Source organism: Pezoporus flaviventris, unplaced genomic scaffold, assembly GCF_033815535.1.
Source record: "Pezoporus flaviventris isolate CSIRO_AGI_PZ_B2104156 unplaced genomic scaffold, CSIRO_AGI_Pfla_v1 ptg000078l, whole genome shotgun sequence".
NCBI lineage: Eukaryota > Metazoa > Chordata > Aves > Psittaciformes > Psittacidae > Pezoporus > Pezoporus flaviventris.
Genome location: NW_026892626.1, coordinates 10993554 through 11016726, shown reverse-complemented (window position 1 = coordinate 11016726; position 23173 = coordinate 10993554). Strand labels below are relative to the sequence as shown.

The 23173-nt window shown below is 37.9% G+C and overlaps 1 protein-coding gene across 3 annotated transcripts in view; it reads left to right on the top strand.

Moving 5' to 3' along the window:
- The window catches only part of DNAH3 (dynein axonemal heavy chain 3), a 66814-nt gene that overhangs the window by 34787 nt on the left and 8854 nt on the right, over positions 1 to 23173 (top strand). For all 3 annotated transcript variants that reach the window (XM_061474243.1, XM_061474241.1, XM_061474242.1), the window contains 23 exons: positions 56 to 169; positions 1319 to 1495; positions 2445 to 2536; positions 2959 to 3178; positions 3997 to 4131; positions 5114 to 5225; positions 5829 to 6070; positions 6559 to 6659; positions 6738 to 6843; positions 8133 to 8262; positions 8760 to 8996; positions 9375 to 9478; positions 10709 to 11003; positions 11411 to 11590; positions 12566 to 12689; positions 12782 to 12938; positions 14504 to 14647; positions 15289 to 15955; positions 16072 to 16237; positions 16581 to 16797; positions 17736 to 17918; positions 18793 to 18991; positions 20226 to 22367. In XM_061474243.1, coding sequence (XP_061330227.1) covers positions 56 to 169; positions 1319 to 1495; positions 2445 to 2536; positions 2959 to 3178; positions 3997 to 4131; positions 5114 to 5225; positions 5829 to 6070; positions 6559 to 6659; positions 6738 to 6843; positions 8133 to 8262; positions 8760 to 8996; positions 9375 to 9478; positions 10709 to 11003; positions 11411 to 11590; positions 12566 to 12689; positions 12782 to 12938; positions 14504 to 14647; positions 15289 to 15955; positions 16072 to 16237; positions 16581 to 16797; positions 17736 to 17918; positions 18793 to 18991; positions 20226 to 22367 — 6244 coding nt within the window. The remainder of the gene's footprint in view (positions 1 to 55; positions 170 to 1318; positions 1496 to 2444; positions 2537 to 2958; positions 3179 to 3996; positions 4132 to 5113; positions 5226 to 5828; positions 6071 to 6558; positions 6660 to 6737; positions 6844 to 8132; positions 8263 to 8759; positions 8997 to 9374; positions 9479 to 10708; positions 11004 to 11410; positions 11591 to 12565; positions 12690 to 12781; positions 12939 to 14503; positions 14648 to 15288; positions 15956 to 16071; positions 16238 to 16580; positions 16798 to 17735; positions 17919 to 18792; positions 18992 to 20225; positions 22368 to 23173) is intronic.

Genomic DNA, 23173 nt, shown 5'->3' with positions numbered 1-23173 from the left:
AGTGGACTTTGTGTTAATACTGACAGATGTTCTATGTGTATTTTTTTTTCTGTAGTGTGTGGTCTTCAATTGCTCCGATGGTCTTGATTACAAGGCAATGGGCAAGTTCTTTAAGGGGCTGGCACAGTCTGGTGCATGGGCCTGCTTTGATGAGTTCAACAGAATTGAGGTAATATTTTAACACAGCCAAATAAAATTATAAAGCTTTAATTTAAGACACAAATTTCAGATTTAGACATGACAGCATTATTGCTAATTTTCTACCTTTTAGTTGTGGTATAACCACTTTGTTTCAATAATCATTGACACAGAAATAGATGCTCAGCTGCCTGCTGTAGGAGCACATGCCTACCTGTGCTGTGTTTCTGAAGTCTTGTGTTCTGGGTTATTTTAGCTGAAAAAAAAAATGTTTCTGTGCAGTTACCTCTTTTGTATGTGACACTCATTTGTAGAGAAAGATCTGTCCTTCTCTTCTTGAGAAACCAAACCACTGTTGTGGGGATGTATTTATCTATGTTCAGCACAGACAGGCAAATCCCAGTGGAGGGATTCCTGTGATCACTGAGTGACCTGGTTAACTAGCTGTGTAACCAGACACAGCTGATCCCCTCATCAATCTTACTCTGGGTTTTTTTTTTGTTTTTTTTTTGTTTTTGTTTTTGTGGAGGGGGGGTGTTTTGGGGGGTTTGATTTTTTCTTTGAATATGTTTTGCTGTTATTCTGATGGAGTTAGATTTAAGTAAATGCTAGTATATGTGAAAATTCCATGAAGATCTAGTTTGTGTGTTTTAGTATCATTAACACTTTAATTTCTCCGTTTGTCTGCTGTAACTTGTTTTTTAATGAATTCAAGTATTGGCATTCTCATTTTCCAATATTCTGTTACCTTGATACTTTAAAGCGCTGAGGATCTGCACTAGACTGCCTTACCCACTCTTTAGATTTACCCTTACTTTTGGGCACAGGGTCAGTCTTTTCTGCAGTGGCTGAATTCTTGGCATGAGGTGAAAGGAAAGTGCTTTTGGAGGCCTCCAGGGGGAGCTCCTGTCCATCTAACTTAGATGTCTACATCAGACACGTGGTTATTTCCCTGTGGGGTCTTTTAGAAGCCTCTGTTGATCTGTCTAAATTGGTAGAGTAGGGACTGGTGGCACTAACTTTCAGAGAGTCACTTCAATAGGCAGCTAATATTTAGGCTCAGTTAGAAGGCAAAGAGTTATTTTCACCTGAAGGAATGCAATTATAGCCATCAATATATATAAACAAAAATATTGTCTCCAAGTGTCTTATGTTTTCCCATCTCTTCTGTCTGTATTAGATTGAAGTATTATCTGTAGTTGCCCAACAAATACTTAGCATCCAGCAAGCTATTATTCGCAAACTCAAAACATTCATCTTTGAAGGGACAGAGATCTCTCTTAATCCAACATGTGCTGTGTTTATCACGATGAATCCTGGGTATGCTGGACGGGCAGAGCTGCCTGATAATCTGAAGGTAAATTTGGAATCCTGATTTCTTGTAGAAATTATACAGAATTTGCAACTTCTGGTTTGTTGTAATAAGAAAAGGGATACATCATTCAAAAAACACACTGATGTGCTGGTTTTAGATGGGATGGTTAATTATCTTCATAGTAGCTAGCATAGGGCTATGTTTTAGATTTGTGCTGGGAGCAGTCTCGATAATTCAGGGGTGTTATCATTATTCCTGAGCAGTGCTTACACAGAGTCAAAGCCTTTTCTGCTTCTCATACCACCCACCAATGAGTAGGCTGAGAGTGCATAAGAAGCTAGGAGGGGACACAGCTGAAACCAACATAACTGATAATCCATTCAAGTGCATTCTGCTGTGCTTTTTGCTAAGCTTTAATAGTGTTTAGGATTGCACAAAATGCACAAGTGAAAGGTCTTAGTCTAATCATATTGATACCAGTTCACAGCTTTAACTGTGCTTTCTCTAAGTAGAAATTTTCCTGTTTTAAAGTGGCTTGGTGGTCCAAATCCCAATTTAAATTTATTAAAACTTTGCAAGTTGCTGAGACATTGCAGAGAAACCGATATGGTTCCAGCTCTTTTCCTAGCTTTTCCACAATTTTTTCTATGTCCTTTGACAAGATGCTAACCACACCATGTGCTAGTTTGTCTGTTATGGAAGTGAGATGAATGACACCTCCCTCTTCCTCTATTAATAGTTCTTTAGGATTGTGACATTCTAAACACATGTTCCTGCAGTCCTTAGCAGAGACCTCTTGAACCTGTTAAGATTGGAATAGGCTAGACTAGGGTAGAATAGGCTAGACTAGCATTCAATGCAATCTCATAGTTTTCAGATGATTCCTGAATTCTAGTTCACGAATTTACAGAGAGATACTATTAAAAAACCAGGCACAAGTTATGACCATATTCCATGGTGTTAGCTTATATCATAGTATTTTTTCTTACAGGCACTGTTCCGAATGGTTGCCATGATGGTTCCAGATTATGCTTTGATTGGAGAAATTTCACTTTATTCAATGGGATTTCTGGACTCTCGGAGGTAAGGCATGCTGAATTTTTCACCTCAGTTAAGTCTGATATACCTCATTCCTCTGTAAGGCATTTAAGTGTGTTTGAGGCATGTAATTCTGGAAGGCTGTCCCTGTTCTGTTTTTCCAGAAACTATTTTTTAATCTCCTGCTTGATCATCAGTTCTCATTTACCGCTTCAAGCTGATGGATATGCACCTCTACATAGGACCATTTGGAAAACATATCATAGTATCAACCAGAATTCCTAAATGGCACACGCATTGTCTGGCATAGCATAATCTTCAGTTTTACTTCTTAGGTGTTTTGGGCCATCTTAACAGCTGATATGTCTGATAATCACTGCTATTACTTTGTGTATATAGGTACTTAAATTATTTTCTTTCCATGGTGAGATATTTTCATTCTACATGTGGTATTTTAATATCCACAGTCTTGCCCAGAAAATTGTTGCCACTTACCGTCTGTGCTCTGAGCAGCTGTCATCTCAGCATCACTATGATTATGGAATGCGTGCTGTTAAATCTGTCCTGACAGCAGCAGGAAACTTAAAATTGAAATACCCAAATGAAAATGAAAGCGTATTGTTACTTCGGGCTTTGATGGATGTTAACTTAGCCAAATTCTTGGCACAGGATGTACCATTGTTTCAGGTGAGCTCTCAGGCTGGTGTGTTTTAAGAGTTGTGATGATGAAGTCCATTAAAAGAACCTACAGAAACAGGTCATTTTCTTAATTTAGAACAGTTTGATCTAGATGCTGCCGTATTAGTATAGAGTTATTTCAGTCCACTGGTCTAGATGCACTCTTTGGTTCTGTTATTTTGAAAAACAAAGTTTCAATGGGGCTTTTTTAAGTTATTCCATAAAATTGTTAAGTAAGATATTTTGAAGAAGTCACTTTGTACTATTTCATTTGTGGAAACCATTATTTGAAGTTTGGGTTCTGGCTTTGTGCTGCAAAAGAGATGTAGACGACTAAATTAAGGTCAACTAGAAATTTGAAGTCTGATTGAAAATGATGACATTTCTGTTTGCATACTGCTTTAACAGAAAATAAAGACTGTGTTAAACTGCAAAGCAATCAGTTAGTAAAGGTCTAAAAGGTAGGGTACAAGCACACACAGAGTCATTGTTCTGAAATTTCAGAACACAAACTCTTCTATTTCATCACTGAGATTCTTTCCACCACTTTCACATCCATTGCTGTAATACTACTTGGGGTAAATCTGCAGCAAGTTGAGCTTCCTTGTGTGTATGAAAAGTGCCAGCACTTATTTCTGTCTCATGCGTACAGAATACTTTCATGGGTACAGTTTGCTTACAATTTAGTTTTGTACAGCTGAGGACTTTTCCACTTAAAGTCCTGTTATCTTTATGAACAGTTTTATGTGTAGATTTCTGTACTTTTGGAATTTTCACTTTTTGAAACCTGTGTTTAAATAGTGTTCTGTTCTGCCTTTCCTTAATAGGGCATCGTATCTGACCTGTTTCCTGGAGTGGTTCTTCCTACACCAGACTATGACCTGTTTATCAAGGCAGTAACTGAAAATATAATAAAAATGAATCTTCAACCAGTTCCATGGTTTATTGGAAAAATTATACAGGTTTATTTTCACATAATTCTGGGGAAGAAAAGTATGAGAGCAGAAACACTCTTCATTCACTGTCTATGTCACTTTCCATAATCAATTAATAAAATATTACAGACAGCTTATTTTACTGAGTAAAACATCATGGATTAAAAGCCTGCTTTGCTCATAGCGATCTTTTAATTCAGCCAGCCTGTGAGGAAAGCCTGCTTTGCTCATAGCGATCTTTTAATTCAGCCAGCCTGTGAGGAAGCTAGCATGTGCAGCCACATTGTAGGTCTTGTGGTTCAGGATTGAAAATTAAACTGAATCTGTTGCAGTGTAGTTTAGTGAACATAACTCTGGGCTGGGAGTCATGCTGTGTTCCTGCTTCTGTTCACAGTCTCCTTGAGAAGTCTTGAAAGGGGTGATATTTATCACTCTTGGTTATGCTTCACCTCCAGCTCTGTTGTTTCCCATTGGTTGTGGGTGTTGGTGATGTTTCAAAGAATGCTTAATGTTGTTGAGGGGGGAGAGGTTGCTGGGGTTTTTGTTGTTTTTTTCTGTGATTTGTGTAGCCTAGTAATAGTGTGATGGCTGGGGCAAAAGCCTGTGGCCTGGGGCAGGATTATGAAGGACCCCTCCAGCAGCAGTTCAGACTTTATGACTTATGTTCAGACTTGTCTTATGCTGCTTTGTAAAGCATGCTTGATCTTTCATTTAAATAAGGGTAGTATTAACTGGTTAGCAGCTTAAGGTAAACCAGAAAATATCAGCCTTAACCTGAGATTTAAAAAAAATCTTCTTAGGGGTTCTTCTTACAGGTCTGTTTCTACTTGAAGGTGTTCTTCTCTTTGAGGCTTTGACTTGAGTTCTGGGAATATCTTATGGGGTGACTCTTGCAGTCCAAAGTCAGCCTCTGTGGGACCAACCGTGTGACAGATCCTCAGAACTGTAGTTTCAATCCCTTTGTGTTATCTTCATTGTTAATCATTGATTTTCCTTGCCATTGATACAGATATATGAAATGATGCTGGTGCGCCATGGTTTTATGATCATTGGAGATGCTATGAGCAGCAAGACCTCTGCGTACAAAGTGCTAGCTGGAGCCCTTGGTGATTTGTGTTCAGGTAACATTGTTCAGTGACAAGCTTCTCCCTAAATGAAGTTGATTCTATGACTAATGTTTTTCCTTTGCAGAAATATGTCCAGATTGTTAATTGTCCTATATTCTGCTATCTCAACTGGGAATTTTCTAATCATTGAACTATTTTTGTCTTATATATTTGTCTGAAATGATTTTTTTCCGCATTTACAGAAATAAATTCATTTAAATGCATAATGCATTTACATTATCTGCAGAAATACAGTAGTATTTCTGCACATATTAGTGTGTTTAATCTTTTATGAATTTTTTAAGCACTGTATTTGTGCATAAGTCGTGACAAAAACCCTAGCCCTTTCAGGGAGATTGTAAGTGGCTCCCGTAAACATATAAAATCTATTCTCCTCTGCTTTTTTTTTTTTTCATGTACTTTTGCATGTAGGACTTTGTAAATTCCTTGCACAAGTAACAGAATTTCTTATTTACAGCTGTCTAGCTGCCAAATGTCTGGGGCTTTTTTGCCTTGGGCAGCTAAAGTAGGATCCTCAGGGATTTTATTCTGTACTTGGTTGTTGAATGAAACTAATCTGACAAATATTCAAACTCATCTATTTGTCCTTTTACACAGCAAAATCCATGGATGAGTTTGCTGTTGAATACAAAGTTATTAATCCCAAAGCAATTACTATGGGACAGTTGTATGGCAGTTTTGATCCTGTAAGCCATGAGTGGAGCGATGGAGTTCTTGCAAATACCTTCAGGCAGCAAGCAACTTCTACCACAGATGATCGGAAGTGGATTATTTTTGATGGCCCGGTGGATGCAGTTTGGATAGAGAACATGAACACTGTGCTGGATGATAATAAAAAGGTAGCCTGATTTTTGCCAATAAGCTCGTTCTTGAATATACATACTTTATTTTAGGAGTAGGAATATTGTTACCATGTTAGTCAAAGGAGGTGTGAGGCTCAGGAAAGGCTAATGTGCTTAAAAACATTGCTTTTTCCCCCAATTATATGAGTGGGTTTAGTAGATGATTAAGCTGTTACTTACTGAACTTGCTTAAATTACTTAGTGAATAAATTAATAATAAAAAAAAAAAGCTTCAGGTCATAACTGCTTTTCCTTGCAGAGTTATTTAAAGTTAGAGCATTGTTCTCCATGTCTCTGAAAGCCATTACAGTAACACATGGAAAAGCTGAGACAAGGTTAGAAAATGTCCTGTGCTGTAAGAATGCAAATGAGTGCGTGAGGAGTGACACTAAATTGAATGTTCAGTGATTTTGACAAGCATTGCTTTGGCTGGATGATCAGCACTGACATCACTAGATCATGTTTATGTGATGCTCTTCTTCTAGCTATGCTTAATGAGTGGTGAAATAATTCAGATGAATTCAAAAATGAGTGTAATCTTTGAGCCAGCTGACTTAGAGGAGGCATCTCCAGCAACTGTCAGCAGGTAAGGTGAAAGAATTCAAACTTCAGCTGTCCCACCTTGCACATATATTCCTGTACCATAGCTGTTTGTTCTTCCCAGGTGTGGTATGATCTATATGGACCTGCAAGAATTAGGTTGGAAGCCACTGAAGGATTCCTACATGAGTACACTGCCTCCAAACCTACAGGAAGAACACCGAGAGCTGGTGCGAGACTTGATTTTTTTGCACAGATCTAATTAAGATTAACTTTAAGGTGATGTTCACAGTTTGCCCACTTGAAGGCAGCCATGCAGAATCAAAACTCTTTGAAGAACCTCCATGATTTCAAGGGTCCCAGGTCTCCTAGAGGCTGTTGTAAGTTATTTTGTAGTGATGAATGTCAAATGTCACAAGGAAAGTGCCTAAGAGCTGGAGATACTGTGAGTATTAGAAAAGCAATGTGGGAAAAACTGGAAGATTCAAAATGTTTTGAACTCATCCTTCTTCTAAGGCATTTAGAGTTTAGCTAAAAAAAATTGTTGTTGTTGTTATTAGCTTGATTTTCAAAGCCTTAGTCACCTTATGAATCTTTGGTAAATAGTCTTTCGTGTACTGGATTTCTTGCATGAATGAGAACTCTGTGTTGTGTATTGTAGTGTGTCTTCACTGTAGATGCAAATAAAAGTAGGTGTTGGTGAGAATCAGCTTTTAATTTAATAAAAATTAAAATTCTCTTTTTTTTGGGCATTAAAATCTAGTAAAATAATCAGAATAATAATTGTCCACAATAGGATTTGAGCTGGAGAAAACTTTGATTTCTGTGATTTGACAAAACACCCTTTGAGTTTTTGCAGGAAATTAGAACTAAATTATAAAGAAGTACCAAGACTAGAAGAGCTCTTCATTGACAATTTTCTTAGTTCATCAAAGCAAAATAATTACTCCTTAACCAGCAGACAGCTTTACCCTTTAGAGCATCTTCTTTCCCTGGGAAAAGGCTAGGTCATGATTCCTTTCTTGTTTTCCTGTTTGCATTCATGGAGCAGATACCATGAGCCATGGTTGGTATCTACATGCATGCTATGGCACTCCCACCAGTACCAGCGAGTTCCAGCTTTCTAGAATTTATACTGTGGCACAGTGTCTGTGCTGGTTCCTGTGTTTTTTAAGGGAAGTTTAAGCCCTTTTCTTTGATTTTGTTGGAATGATTTTCTCATTGCCTGAGCAAAGCAGTGGCCTCCCTAGTCTGCTGTGCTGTCTGGGTTAGTAACTGGGTGACAGAATTGCTGCTGAAAACTTCTCTGACTAGAAGCAACTTGTTTTCGCCATCAGATAATGACAGTGTGACTTTATGATCACTTAATTACTACCTCGCACAGGTCCCTTCCTTACCTCCCCTCTGCCAACTTGAATAGTTTCTGATGCCTTATGTTTTATTGAGAGAGAACTGAGGAATAGTGGGAAATGTGGCAACTTGTGCATTATTTCAAAGCCATTTGTTTTTCTCCTGGTAGGTCAATGACATGTTTATGTGGCTAGTCGATCCCTGTTTAGAGTTCATTCGCTTTAATTGCAAAGCCATTGTACAGATGTCTTCTATTCATCTGAGTTACAGCTTGATGAGACTCTATACTTGTCTGCTTGGTAAGTACTATAAGCCTTATTCTTTTTATTAATTTCTTTTTCTCCTGCTGTGTCCCATGCCAAGATGTAGTTTGTCAGATGCAAGGATATGCCAAAGGAATTCCTTACTGTTGGGATCATACAATGCACTTGGTGATCTCACTGATCAGTGTTAATAATAGTTCTTTGCCTAGCATAAGAGCTTTCACATTTGGACACTGGTGTAATTACAAAACTGAGCATGATCTTGTGAGTCTATTTCGTATATTCTACTTGCTGCTTGCTAGCATCTGAAGAAAAGAACCTTTTATTAGGACCCTTCGTGAATATTTTTTTTTCTCAATTATTTTCATTTGTAAACAGTATTTTGCAGAGGCATTTTCACTCTGTACATTGGCTTTGTTCCAGTGAGGACAATGCTCTGACTTTGTCTCAGAATACTTTTGCAGAAATGCATATTGAATTGGGATTTGTAGTTATTCCTGCCATTTCACTAAATTTCAAAATATCTGTTTTAGATGAAATAAGCCAATCTGAGGAAGCTGAGAAGCCAAGCATGTCTACTCAGCAAATCATGCTGTGGCTGCAGGGTCTTTTCCTTTTTGCTTTGGTTTGGACAATTGGTGGGATCATCGATGCAGACAGCAGGAAGAAATTTGATGTGTTTTACCGCAACTTGCTAATGGGAATGAATGATGAAAACCCACGCCCTAATAGTGTGAAGATTACCAGAAACAATATCTTCCCAGAAAAAGGTGCTTCTGCATAACTGTACTTGCCTGGCCTTTTATAAAGCTGTAAGAAAACTCACAACTTCAAGGGAGAATAGAGTCCCTGGCAGATGTTAAATCTGCAGCGGAGCCACCATCTGCCAAGACTTGGTCTGGGCAGTTGGATGTTCTTTCCTGGCTCTTTTAACCAGGAGTAGCATATGCCTCATGTTGTACTCAAATAATGTAGCTGAATCTGACCTAAAATAATTTGGTGATGATAATGGTGGGGGGGTGGGTATCTTGTATACTGGAAAGCCTTTATTATCTTACAGTGTTGGATGTCTCACACTAAAATGGTTGAAGTTTATTTTTATTCTTTTAATCATTGGTTTTTCCTGTGCTGTGTTTTTCAATCAACAGGAAGTGTTTATGATTTCTATTTTCACAAGCATGGCAGTGGGCACTGGAACATGTGGACTGACTACATCACAAAAGAAGAGCAAGTTATTCCCCCAGGGGCTAAGGTTCTCACTGATATTTTTCATTATAGAAAATAATTATCTGACTAATGCCCCTCTACTCTGCTCTCCTGAGACCTCACTTGGAGTATTGTGTGCAGTTCTGGTGTCCTCAACATAAAAAGGACATGGAACTGTTGGAACAAGTCCAGAGGAGGGCCACGAGGATGATCAGGGGACTGGAGCACCTCCCATATGAAGATAGGCTGAGAAAGTTGGGGCTGTTCAGCCTGGAGAAGAGAAGGCTGCGTAGAGACCTCATAGCAGCCTTCCAGTATCTGAAGGCGGCCTATAGGGATGCTGGAGAGGGACTCTTCATTAGGGACTGTAGTGATAGGACAAGGGGTAATGGGTTAAAACTTAAACAGGAGAAGTTTAGATTGGATATAAGGAAGAAGTTCTTTACTGTAAGGGTGTTGAGGCACTGGAATGGGTTGCCCAGGGAAGTTGTGAATGCTCCATCCCAGGCAGTGTCCAAGGCCAGGACATAGCCTTGGGTGGCATGGTTTAGTGTGAGGTGTCCCTGCCCATGGCAGGGGGATTGGAACTTGATGATCTTAAGGTCCTTTCCAACCCTAACTATTCTATGATTCTATGATTATTTAGATCAGAGAAAGCAAGGAAAGAGACTTTAGATGGAGAGCAGTACTGAGAGTCCTGGATTCCCTCCATTTCAGAATAGGTGTACTCACATTCTGGTGATAACTGTGAACTGAAGTGTAGCAGAGCAGACACCTATGCACTTCTATTCTGAGGGTGGAATTTCAGGGTAACTTAAGCGATGTTGCTCAGCTTTTCATTACATTGTAGTTGCAACTGTCTTGTCTATTACATACATGAGAGATGTAAGATTGCATTTAATTCTGCTGTCTCAAATCTTTTCTGGGTAAGTGGTGGATGAAGAAGAGAAAATTTTTCCATAGCACTGTTCCTTTCTCCTTGCACAGTAGGGGATCAGAATTAAACCATACTTTGCAGTTCTCTTTCTGAGCTTCATGCAGTCAGTGAACCATAACATAGATAATACTAATTGTGCTATTTACTGTATAAACACTGAACAAAAAGTGGAGCCATACTGTCTACCAGAACCTTGTTATGGCCCAGGTTTTCAGAGAAAACAATTTTAAAAAAGTGCATTTGCACTGCAGGCTTCCTGCAGATGCTTGCAAATATTCATGTTGATTAAGGTATTGGATGTTTGGTTTCCATGTGCTATTTTACTTTCTTGTGTAACAGGTATCAGAGCTGATCATTCCAACAATTGAAACTGCCAGACAGATGTTTTTTCTTAAAACATATGTTGAGCATAATGTTCCTTTGCTTTTTGTGGGTCCTACTGGCACTGGAAAGACAGCTATAACAAACAGTTTTCTACTACAACTTCCAAAGGAAAAATACGTGCCAAACTTCATCACCTTCTCTGCAAGAACCTCTGCTAACCAAACTCATGATATGATTATGTCCAAGCTGGACAGAAGAAGAAAAGGATTCTTTGGACCCCCTTTGGGGAAAACAGCTGTAATATTTGTGGGTAAGACAGTTTTTTCAGGGTTTTTATCTAATTTTAATTCTGGCTTAAGGCAAAGGTAGTGATTCACTGAGACTAGTAATTTTGGATTGCTCTAGTGCTCTTTGGTTTTTTTTCAGGCATCCAAAGAAGGATTAGCACTGCCCCCTGCTGAAAGCTTTCTAGCTATGTTAGTGTTGCAGTGTGGCATGAAATAGAATGGCTAACCGCACTAAGTTAAACCATCATCCCACAGCCTAAGTATGGCTGTGAAGTATGATGTATGATTAGTTTAATGGAAAGCAAGAATAGCAAGACACAAACTTTTTCTACCTCTAGTTCAGTTATTGTTTTCTTCTTGGCTTTGAAAGAAAGTTTCTAATTCCAAAACATTGAGGGATTTTTTTATTCAATGTCTGCGCTCTCCGTAGATGACTTAAACATGCCTGCAAAGGAAGTGTATGGAGCCCAGCCACCTATTGAGCTTCTCAGACAATGGATTGATCATGGTTACTTCTATGACAAGAAAGATACATCCAAGATTAATATCGTAGATACGCTGCTGATTTCAGCTATGGGTCCACCTGGAGGAGGCAGGAATGATATTGCAGGTAAGAAATATGTTGGTATGGCAAATAGTTATCTAACTGACTGTAAATGCTAACTTTTATCTACATACAGACTGCTACATTCATCTATTACTTGTAAGCCTACAGAGATATTCTTTGGCTGTGTCATTCCAAATAGAAGTCTGTATTCTCAAGGTCAGATCTGTACCTTTTGTGGGTGAGTTTAATCAATATTAGAAACAATGTTTTTCATGTTTATTATGAACTGTGAATGATTAAAATAATTCTAAAATTAGAGAATCAGACACTTTCTCCATTTTCTATTCTTTGGAAAAGGGAGGGAATACATCTTCTTGCCAAATCTTTATGGCATTTCCCTTCTGAAATTGTATCTCCTGCTGCTGGAATAGGCTGCCTGCATTTACTTACAAGCATGTTTCCTGCAAGTCCATGATTCCTGTCATATCACCATAAGGGAGGTTATATTTTCCAATGAAAGTTACATCTGTATAACCCTAATGTAGCTACCGCTTACACCATTATAAGGCACTTCATGGTACTTTGCTTGATATAAACACTAAGACAGGTATAACTGTATGTGCTCTGAGGAGGCTTTATTAAAATAACTATTTTGATGTAGCTAAATTTGTTAAATTTGCTAGTGTATAAACTTATACTTCTTTTTACATGAAACACAGTAACAAGATACTTGATTTTGTAAAGTTTTACTGTGTTGTATCATAATCAACAGGGCTAATGGAAGCTGAAATTTAAATTTGGGTAATAGTGGACTTGTAATGGAGATTCATGTTTTTCATATTAAAAATATTTACTCTAAGTGAAATACAGGTATGAAATATAAATTAGTTTATATTTCTTCTGCATCACTGTTGGAATTTGCCAGAAACAAAATCATGGAGCTTGAGCCAGATTCAGATGTTGTTTGAGTGGCAGTCAATCCTAGAAAAGTGTTTGGGCTTTCCTAAATCTTTCTGCCTGTTTTTGTATGTATTACAGGACGCTTCACACGGCACTTGAATATTGTATCTATCTGTTCTTTTGATGATGAAATATTAACCAAGATTTTTAATGCAGTTGCTGATTGGCACTTCAGCAAAGGCTTTGAACCTGTGTTTCTGAGGTAATGTGACGTATTTCCTTTAACACCTTGGAAATCTTTTCTCCTGCAATTTATCTGCAGAAGTTAAAATTGTATCTCCTTTCCTTCTTCAGGCTGGGTAAGATGATGGTTCAAGCGACAATGGTGATTTATAAAATGGCAGTTGATAATTTTCTCCCAACTCCCTCAAAATCCCACTATGTCTTTAATCTACGGGATTTTTCCAGGGTTATTAAAGGAGTGCTGCTCTGTCCACACACTCATTTGCAAGTAAGTTGTCATTTTATTATATTACTGTAAGAAAGAGCAGTAGAAAGAGTAAATTATTTGTATAATATCAGCAAGTAAATGTCTCAAAATACATGAACTGTGATTTCAGTACATTTACAAGGTTTTAAATCAGGATAGTTACCAAATACCTTGCTATGTATTTTGTCTGTCTCTGGAGGAGACAGGTGACATTTTTGTTAATATTCTTTGCATGTATTATAGTTGGGCTCAGAGGTCCTAATCCCATCTGTTAAGGCCTGTACATCAAGACAGGCAGTCCCATCTCTTGAACTTGCAAACTAAATATGCAAAGGAAACAACTGTGGTGGGAAAAGACTCAGTATTTCTGTTTTAAAAATGTCAAGCTCATCACTGAGCATAACTGAATAATTTTGCCCCGAGTTTGCCTGTGTCATGGTTTAAGCCCAGACAGTAACTGAGAACCATGCAGCCACTTGCTCACTCTCCCCCTTTTCTCCCCCTGTCCAGGAGGATGGGAAGGAGAATCAAAAGAATGTAAACCCCATGGGTTGAGATAAGAACAGTCCAGTAACTAAAATATAATATAAAACTACTACTACAACTAATAATAATAATAATGGAAGTAACCAGGGTGGATAATATAAAACTAAAAAGGGAAGGGAAAAAAACCTCAATAAACACAAGTGATGCTCAATACAATTGCTCACCACTCACTGATACCCAGCCTGACCAAAGCAGTGATCTAGCCCTTCTGGGTGACTGCCCCCCTCCCCCCCAGTTCATATACTGGGTATGGCGTGCTGTGGTATGGAATACCCCTCTGGCTAGTTTTGGTCAGGTGTCCTGTCTCTGCTTCCTCCTGGCTTCCCGTGCCCCTCCTCACTGGCAGAGCCTGAGAGACTGAAAAGTCCTTGTTTGGGGTAAGCATTACTGAGCAACAACTAAAACATCAGTGTGTTATCAAATTTGTTCTCAGACTAAAGCAGAAAATGCAGCACTGAACCAGCTACTAAGGAGAAAAGTAACTGTTACAGCTGTTACAACTGGACAGCTTGTTGTCACAAACAACAAATGAATACTGATACACATATTTGATTTTCATCCTACTTTTTTCATCAATTTTCACTAAAATGTGAGGATAAAGGAGTTTTGAAAGTTTCATTTCTGTTGAGGGAATATTTTTGGTGCAGAAACAGAAGAAAATGGCTACAGGCTATTCAGGGGAAATCTTAACCAGCAATAGTTTCAAGCAGAGTTAGGGTTAGAGCCCATAAGCTGTATCTTTGACAGATTTATTCCTCACTTTATGTTGGGAGGCTGGGGAGATTTGATACAGTAGAGAAAAAAGCTTTGATGTAAGAATCCCAGTTTGTATTGGCAGGTTGGAAAAGATGGTAACTAGGTGAGGAATCCAGTTAAGTTAGCAGATGCTGGGCCATGTGCTGAATGGCTTAGAATTGAAAGATTCCCACTGGGTTTAGTACAAGATAGAGCAGAGTCCAGATGGACATTTCTACCCTTTTGGTGTTTAACAAATCCTGCCTGAGCCGTATTTACTGATTTTCTTGTATTTTCATTTTCAGGATGGAGATAAACTGATCAGACTTTGGATTCATGAGGTCTACCGAGTTTTCTATGATCGCTTAGTTGATGACAAGGACAGGAAAGTATTCTTTCAAATGGTACAAGAGACAACAACAAACAGCTTCAAGCAGGACTTTAATAAGGTATTTATGGGTAATGTGCTGGGATGAAAATGAAACTGATGCATTTTCAGAAATTCTTAGACATTGAGATTACATTAGTATGGGACAAATTTTGAATTATTTCAATCACTGCATTTAAAAAGTATGGATGGTCTTATCTTCAGTATGGAGTATTATCATAGTCTCAGTCAAGTTAATATAAGTTACTTCATACCAGAATGATTCATAAATTCAAAAGGATTCTGTGTTGGTACAGAGGACTATCTGGAATAAAAGTCTAACACAGTTTTTATCTGTGATATCCATAATATTGTGTGAGCAGTACTACTACTACAGTAGGTGTAGTGGCTTTTCTGAGAAGCCTTTTGGGAACTTGCCCTGTATTTGACAGCAGAAATGTCTCTGTGAAGTATGCATATGTGGAAACTTGCATGTCAACCTACAGCATATTCCCCATTTAAGTGTTTTTTTGCATGTGGGTTGTGAAGGGTTATTTTTGTTTGGTTTTGGATTCTTTTCCCCAAACTAAGGTAATAACAAGAATAGCTGGAAAGCAGTGTTTCCCACAGTAATACTACTATGTAGACAAGAATTATTATGACTTTAAGGAAAATAATTCTCTAATAGTTTGAATTATCTGTTGATTCTTGTCTTTTCCTTAGATACTGAGCCATCTCTCACCCACTGAAAATGTCTCTGATGATAATATTCGCAGCCTGTTCTTTGGAGATTATTCAGACCTGGACACTGATGTAAAAGTGTACGATGAAATCACAGACTTAGAGCAACTGACAACTGTGATGGAATACTACCTTGAGGAATACAACAATATCAGCAAAGCACCTATGTCCTTAGTTATGTTCAAGTTTGCTATTGAACATATCTCAAGGATATGCAGAGTATTGAAACAGGATAATGGACATCTGTTGTTGGTGGGCGTTGGTGGGAGTGGTCGACAAAGTGCTACCAAGCTGGCCACCTTCATGAATTCCTTTGAACTCTTTCAAATTGAAATTACGAAGTCCTATGGAGTCAGTGAATGGAAAGATGATGTTAAACGAGTGATGCTGAAAGCAGGTGTTAGTAACAAGAATGTGTCCTTTTTGTTCTCTGATAATCAGATAAAGGATGAAGCCTTTGTAGAAGATATCAACATGCTTTTAAATTCCGGTGATGTGCCTAATATCTTTGCAGCAGATGAGAAAGCTGAAATTGTTGAGAAAATGCAAGCTGCAGCAAGGATGGAGAACAGGAAAATCGAAACCATTCCCCTTGCTATGTACAATTTCTTTATTGAAAGGGTGAAGAAAAATTTGCATATTGTCTTAGGTCTGTATACAGTGAGTTATTTCTCAGAGTGTTTTTTTTATTAGGCTTAGGTTTTTCTGCTTCCTAACTGCAAACAAACTTAGGTAACAATCATGTGGGGTGTTTTTTTTTTTTAGCCATGAATCCTGTTGGAGATGCATTTCGGAATCGATTACGAATGTTCCCTTCACTGATAAACTGCTGCACCATCGACTGGTTCCAAACCTGGCCTACGGATGCTTTGGAAATGGTTGCTAACAAGTTTTTAGAGGATGTTGAACTGGAAGATGATATTAGAAAAGAGTATGAGTTTATCTATCAAGAAACATAAAAAGCAAATATTTATTCCCCTTCCTCTTGCACCCCCAACATAGTTGATCAGGAAGGTGTCCTTATAAATGGACAAAGCAAAGCCAATTCTGTGATTTCAGTGCAAGTCAAAGAGACCTAGATAAAAGTATTTGATATTTCTGAAAATCAGGCCACTCTTGAAAATTAGTGTAAAATATTTCTTATAATGGGTAAAAAACTTCTAAATTCTGCCTTCACTAGCACTAATATAATTTGATAAGTTTAGCATAATTTCCTCATAATTAGCATGAAGACAGGTTGTATTTTTATAGTAATGTGGAAAAACTTTCTCTAGGGTTGTGTCAATGTGCAAATATTTCCAAGAAAGTGTGGGAGAGCTCTCCGTCAGCTATTATGCTACACTGCAAAGACACAACTATGTGACACCAACTTCATACCTAGAACTGATTCTTACCTTTAAGACTCTGCTGAATAGCAAAAGGCGAGAAGTTGACACGATGAGAACTCGTTATCTTATAGGACTTGAAAAACTTGACTTTGCAGCCTTACAAGTAAGTTTCAGATGAAAACACTGAATGTGTGCCATGTGCATACTTTAGTATGCGGGTCTGTATAAGCTCTTTAAAACATAAAAATAAACCATCAAATTCCATATTCACCATAGTCATGATGCTATTGATCATTTTCTATAGAAAGCCAGCAGGAAAAATTAGATTATGGTTTAGTCATTTAAAAAAAAAAAATGATATGTAAGTTTGGATTATAGCACTTAATAGAAAGCTAAATGAAATTGATGTCACTCATTAAATGTTGAAGGAATAAACTTTACAAATTTTATTATTTTCTTGAAACTTTATATGGGGAATCCATGACTCGGCATCCTAGTACCCTTTCAAAATAGAGGGGAAGTTAAAGAATGTTGTAAGGCAATAATAAACATTAATTCCTGAGTAGATTCCTAGCAGGGTTCTGGGTAAATAACCCCCTTATTGAACCCATGTGATCCAGGGATTGGTCTTTCCAAGATGCAAAGGGGCTTCCAGATACTTGCTAGATGAAGGACATTCAGTTTACAGTTGTTATTGTCACTAATTCTCAGTTTCCTCACAAGTTTCTTTTGGTATATCCAAACAGTTTTCCACCTGTACAATAAAGGATTATTTGGGGTTCCTTAAACTGAAACTGTGATGAAAAAAATACAATTAATAGTTTATTTCTCATTATTGAAATCAAGTGGATGATAAAAAAGCGAGAGTATTGCATGGATGATAAAAAAAAAGAATCCTTTAAAAATAATCTATTCTGTTAAATGAAACAGCTCTTAGTAAAAATAGGCTGGAGAACTATTTTAATAATTATTAAAGCAAATGTCCCTTTTTAGATTGTATGAATATAGTGTCTTCTGATCTTTCTTTCTAAGACATCAAGATGTGAAATTCATGCAGTGTTTACACAGGTTTTCTTCTTGATTTCCTGTTCTGTTCATCAGGTTGCAGAGATGCAGAAAGAACTGTCTGCCCTTCAGCCTGAACTGATTAAAACTTCTGAAGAAACAGACAAAATGATGGTCCGTATTGAAAAGGAAACAATTGAAGTAGATGCAAAAAAAGAACTAGTGTCAGCAGATGAAAAAGAGGCTAATGAAGCAGCAGCTGCTGCTAAAGCTATTAAGGTAGTGTACAAGGGTTCAAGCCTGGTTCCAAGTCTTTCCAAGTAAGTGGGAGTTGTGATGATGTGTTAATTGAATGATCCAAGCTCTTAAAGTAACAAAGTTGCAAGAGATGATGAATGACGTGATCCTCATATAAACAACGTAAATTTTGGCTGTTTGGACTATGACTGTATCTCACAGTACTGCATAGCTTCCCTTTCTAGTTCACATTCCAAGAACTATAGTTCTTATTTCTGTACTAACACAATCTCCTTCTCAACAGATTGAGCAATGACATTAAACTGTTTCAGGTGCAAAGACAATTCACTTAGAGTTAGCTGAGATAATTTGGCATAGTGCTGCATGGAACCCTATTAGGCATAACCTAAGAGATATTGCCATAGCCATTTGCCTGTAGCACAGAATTTCCTGTGGGAAGCTGCAGGACTCCTCAGTATTTTTTGTAACTCGTTGAAAATGTCAGTAATAGAGAAGCTAGATAATTATTGACATCTGACTGCATGGTTAAGAATTTTAGCTACACATTATATATATATTTACCTGATCAGCACAGATCTAACCAAGAACAACTGTATCTAACTTACATTTTAATTTTCCTTCTCAGAGCAGAGAGATTTTGATCTTGAAAGCTTGTATGGCTTTTTCAGCTATCATTTCAGCTTATGGAAGTAACTAATTTCTCTACAAACCTTCTTTCTTTAAACTGTGCAGAGAAATCTTGTTTTCTCTCCAAGAAACAGTGTTGCGAACAGTGTTTTTATTAGGTACTTAGAAGCAGAGAAGGTTCTCTTGAGGCTGTGCTGTAGTGGGTTAATCAGTTTGCAAACCTGGTATTGTATAAAGGTCTACAGGCTTCTGCCCTATATCTTAACAGGATGAATGTGAAGGAGACCTTGCTGAGGCCATGCCAGCTTTGGAGGCAGCACTTTCAGCTCTTGATACTCTGAATCCTTCAGACATCTCTCTTGTAAAATCCATGCAGAATCCACCTGGTCCTGTTAAGCTCGTAATGGAGAGTATCTGTGTCATGAAGGGAGCTAAACCAGAGAGAAAGCCTGATCCAAATGGCAGTGGTAATTATGCAGTATTTGTTATCCCTGTTCTGGGAATGCTTGGGGTACTGCTGTGTTGTACTAGTGAAGTCTTTCTGGTGTGAATGCAGCCATGTGCACTAGAAGTGCATTTTGCTAGCAGTTACTTAAAACCGCACTGAATAGCTGAGAACTGCTTTTGCCATTGTTAACATATTGCCCTTGCTTGACACTGTTGTACAAGCTTTATAAATACAATCGCAGTCACTAGCACAAAGTCATCTCTGACTTGCTTTGACCCAGTCTTGAGATTTGCACTGTCTTGAGGAACACCAGGAACTGGAGGTGTGCTGGGCACCATTCACCTGTATTTTCCCCTCTAATTCCTGTTACCAAACTTCATGAGTTATGCTGGGAAGCAGAATTCTAGCTATACCCCTGACATAGCCAACTATTCCAACAAGCTCTTTCTGTGTGATTTATGTTGTTATCATAGAATAGTTAGTGTTGGAAAGGGCCTTAAGATCATCTAGTTCCAACCCCTCTGCCATAGGCAGGGACACCTCACACTAAACCATGCCACCCAAGGCTATGTCCTGGCCTTGGACACTGCCAGGGATGGAGCATTCACAGCTTCCCCCGGCAACCCATTCCAGTGCCTCACCACCCTTACAGTAAAGAATTTCTTCCTTATATCTAATCTAAGCTTCCTGTTTAAGTTTTAACCTGTTACCCCTTGTCCTGTCAGTACAGTCCCTAATGAATAGTCCCTCCCCAGATTATCATTGGAGTGCACAGGATTTGCAAGGTAGGAGAGGAAAGAGACCTTTTTCTTTCACTTCCTTCTACTTTAGGCCCCAACAGTTTATCACTTCATAACTGAAAATAACTCTATAAATATCTTTCATCCCAAATTGTCTTATCTAGATCAGGAAGGAATGTTTTCACATAGTTGCTGCTTTAACTAATAAACTGTGCTAAGAAAGACTTCATAGTAATGTTTCCCTTATTTTGGTTGGTTGATTTAGAATTAATATGCAATTAATAAATATGTCATAAGTTAGTGATGCTGAAGTTTCTATCTGAAATTCCTTATGTAATGGTTTTCAAAAACTAGTTAACAGTGCTTAACTGGTGGTTATAGTAAAATATCACTCCAAAATCTTTGATGTTAATTGTTTGCATTGTGTTTAAAGTTGTTTTGTTGTTTTTTTTTTTTTTTTTCAGTTTGGGTATGTATGTTTTAAGCCTGATTTTAGTATCATTTGCAATATAGGTAAAATGGTAGAAGACTACTGGGGGCCATCTAGAAAACTTCTTAGCGATCTGAAATTCCTGGAGAGCTTAAAGACATATGACAAAGATAATATTCCTCCTGCTATAATGAAGAAAATTAGAGAGAAGTTTATTGATCATCCAGATTTTCAGCCAGCTGTCATAAAAAATGTCTCATCTGCCTGTGAAGGACTATGCAAGTGGGTACAAGCCATGGAGGTATACGACCGTGTTGCAAAAGTGGTTGCCCCAAAGCGTGAACGTTTGAAGGCTGCAGAAGAATTACTGGAGGTTCAAATGCAGAAGCTACAAATCAAACAAGCAGAACTTAAGGAGGTAGTTGATCGCCTCCAAGCTTTGAATGATAAGCTTGACAACATGATTGGACGGAAGAAAGAATTAGAAGATAATATTAAACACTGCTCACAAAAGATTGTGAGAGCTGAAAAGCTGATTAGTGGTCTTGGTGGAGAAAAAGAAAGGTGGACAGAAGCTGCACGATTATTAGGAATTCGGTACATAGACCTTACAGGAGATGTGTTGTTATCATCAGGAACTGTGGCTTATCTGGGAGCCTTTACTGTTGATTACCGCCTAAAATGTCAGCAGCAATGGCAGGTCCTTTGTAATGAAAAGAACATACCATGCTCCAGTTATTTTAGCTTAAGTAATACGTTAGGGGATCCAGTCAAAATCCGTGCATGGCAGGTTGCTGGATTACCAGTTGATTCTTTTTCCACTGACAATGGCATAATTGTTTCTAACTCAAGAAGATGGGCTTTAATGATAGATCCTCAAAGGCAAGCTAATCAGTGGGTAAAAAACATGGAGAAAACTAACAGGCTGTCAGTTATCAAATTATCTGGCACACATTATGTGAGGGTATTAGAAAATGCTATTCAGCTTGGAACACCAGTCTTGCTAGAAAATGTTGGTGAAGAACTAGATGCTTTCATAGAACCCATTTTATTAAAGCTAACGTTTAAACAACAAGGAGTAGAATACATTAAATTAGGGGAAAATATAATTGAATATTCAAGAGATTTCAGGTTTTACATAACAACCTGCTTAAGAAATCCTCATTATCTTCCTGAAGTGGCTGTGAAAGTTTGTCTAATCAACTTTGTGATTACACCTTCGGGTCTTCAGGATCAACTTCTTGGAATTGTAACTGCAGAGGAAAAACCTGAGCTAGAAGAAAAGAAAAATAAACTTATTATAGAAAGTGCAGCCAACAAGAAACAACTAAAGGAAATAGAAGATAAAATCCTGGAGATCCTTTCCACTTCAGAAGGAAATATCTTAGAAGATGAAACAGCAATTACTGTTTTGTCTTCATCCAAAGTTTTATCTGAAGAAATCTCTGAAAAGCAAAAAATTTCCTCTATAACTGAGATGCAAATAGATACTACTCGAATGGGGTATAAACCGGTTGCTGTTCATTCAGCTGTTATCTTCTTCTGCATCTCTGATCTGGCAAACATTGAACCTATGTACCAATATTCGTTAATTTGGTTCATTAATGTGTATGTTCAGTCTATTGCTAAAAGCAAAAAGAGTGAAGATCTAGAAGAGAGGATTAAAAATATAATTGAGCATTTCACAGTGAGCATCTATAATAATGTGTGTCGTTCACTGTTTGAAAAGGATAAGCTGTTATTCTCCTTGCTTCTGACAATAGGTATTATGAAGGGAAAAGACCAAATAGATGATGAGGTTTGGCATTTCCTACTGACAGGAGGTGTTGCTCTTGATAATCCTCACCCCAATCCAGCTCCAGATTGGCTATCTGAGAAATCATGGGCTGAGCTCGTACGTGCATCTAGTCTGACAAACCTGCATGGACTAATGGAACATATAAGAGATAATTCCTCAAAGTGGAAACTAATCTATGACTCTTCAAGACCCCATGAAGAAGCCTTCCCAGATGCTTGGAGCACACTGATGGGGTTAGATCGCTTGGTTATTCTCAGATGTTTGAGACCGGACAAAATTATTGCAGCAGTGCAGGAGTTCATTGTGGAAAATATGGGAAGAACATTTATTGAACCACCTACTTTTGATCTTGGAAAAAGTTACAGTGATTCAAATTGCTGTGCCCCTTTGATTTTTGTATTATCACCAGGTGCTGATCCTATGGCAGGTAAGATTGTTATCTTTTTTTCATCTAATTAAATGTCTCTGAGACTAAACTGCTAATACTGTATTTTGATCTTTAAAGTGTCATTAAAGTACAATACAGCAATGTTGGAATATCAAACATTTGCATCTGCCCTTGTAAAAAAGCAACAGTAAAATTGCTAGAGGGTGGAAGGAATGTAGCAGTGATTAAATGTCTAGGTCTCAGAGCAGCAATTTAGGATCTAACAGCTTGTAACATCCAGACCAGTTTATAATTTATGCTTGCAATACAATTCTTTCAGTGAGTGTCTGGGACTTGCTCCAGTCTTTGTTGCAGCCTCTCCTCCAGAAAGTTTCTTCCCTCTCAGTCACTAATTAAAGGGTGTATGTGACCACACTTAAAACCACATCTGTTAAATGTCCTTTAGCATATAACCACCCAGATTATTTTTAAACCTGTTTTTCTGCCAAGAGAATTGTCATGTGGAACCATACCTTAAGGATGTATTTCCAGGAGGTACTGGCTTTGATGGCAAAGCTGGAGCATTATTATTGACCAGATCTAAAGCTCCAGTTTACAACTCAACCCCCACAAGCAATTGTACCCACACAGCAGAGAGGAGAGGCTGGAACTGAGCACTCAGGACTAAAGGAGAGGACAGGCATTTAACCTTACTAGTTTTTGGTTTTGTTTTTTGTTAGTATTACTTTCTGCATCTAAATTTTAGCATATGCCTCAGAAACACAGTGACTAATACTATTTGATACTATTCTGGGTTATGAGGTGGATTTTTATCAATTTAATAAAATATTTATTGACTTTTGCCC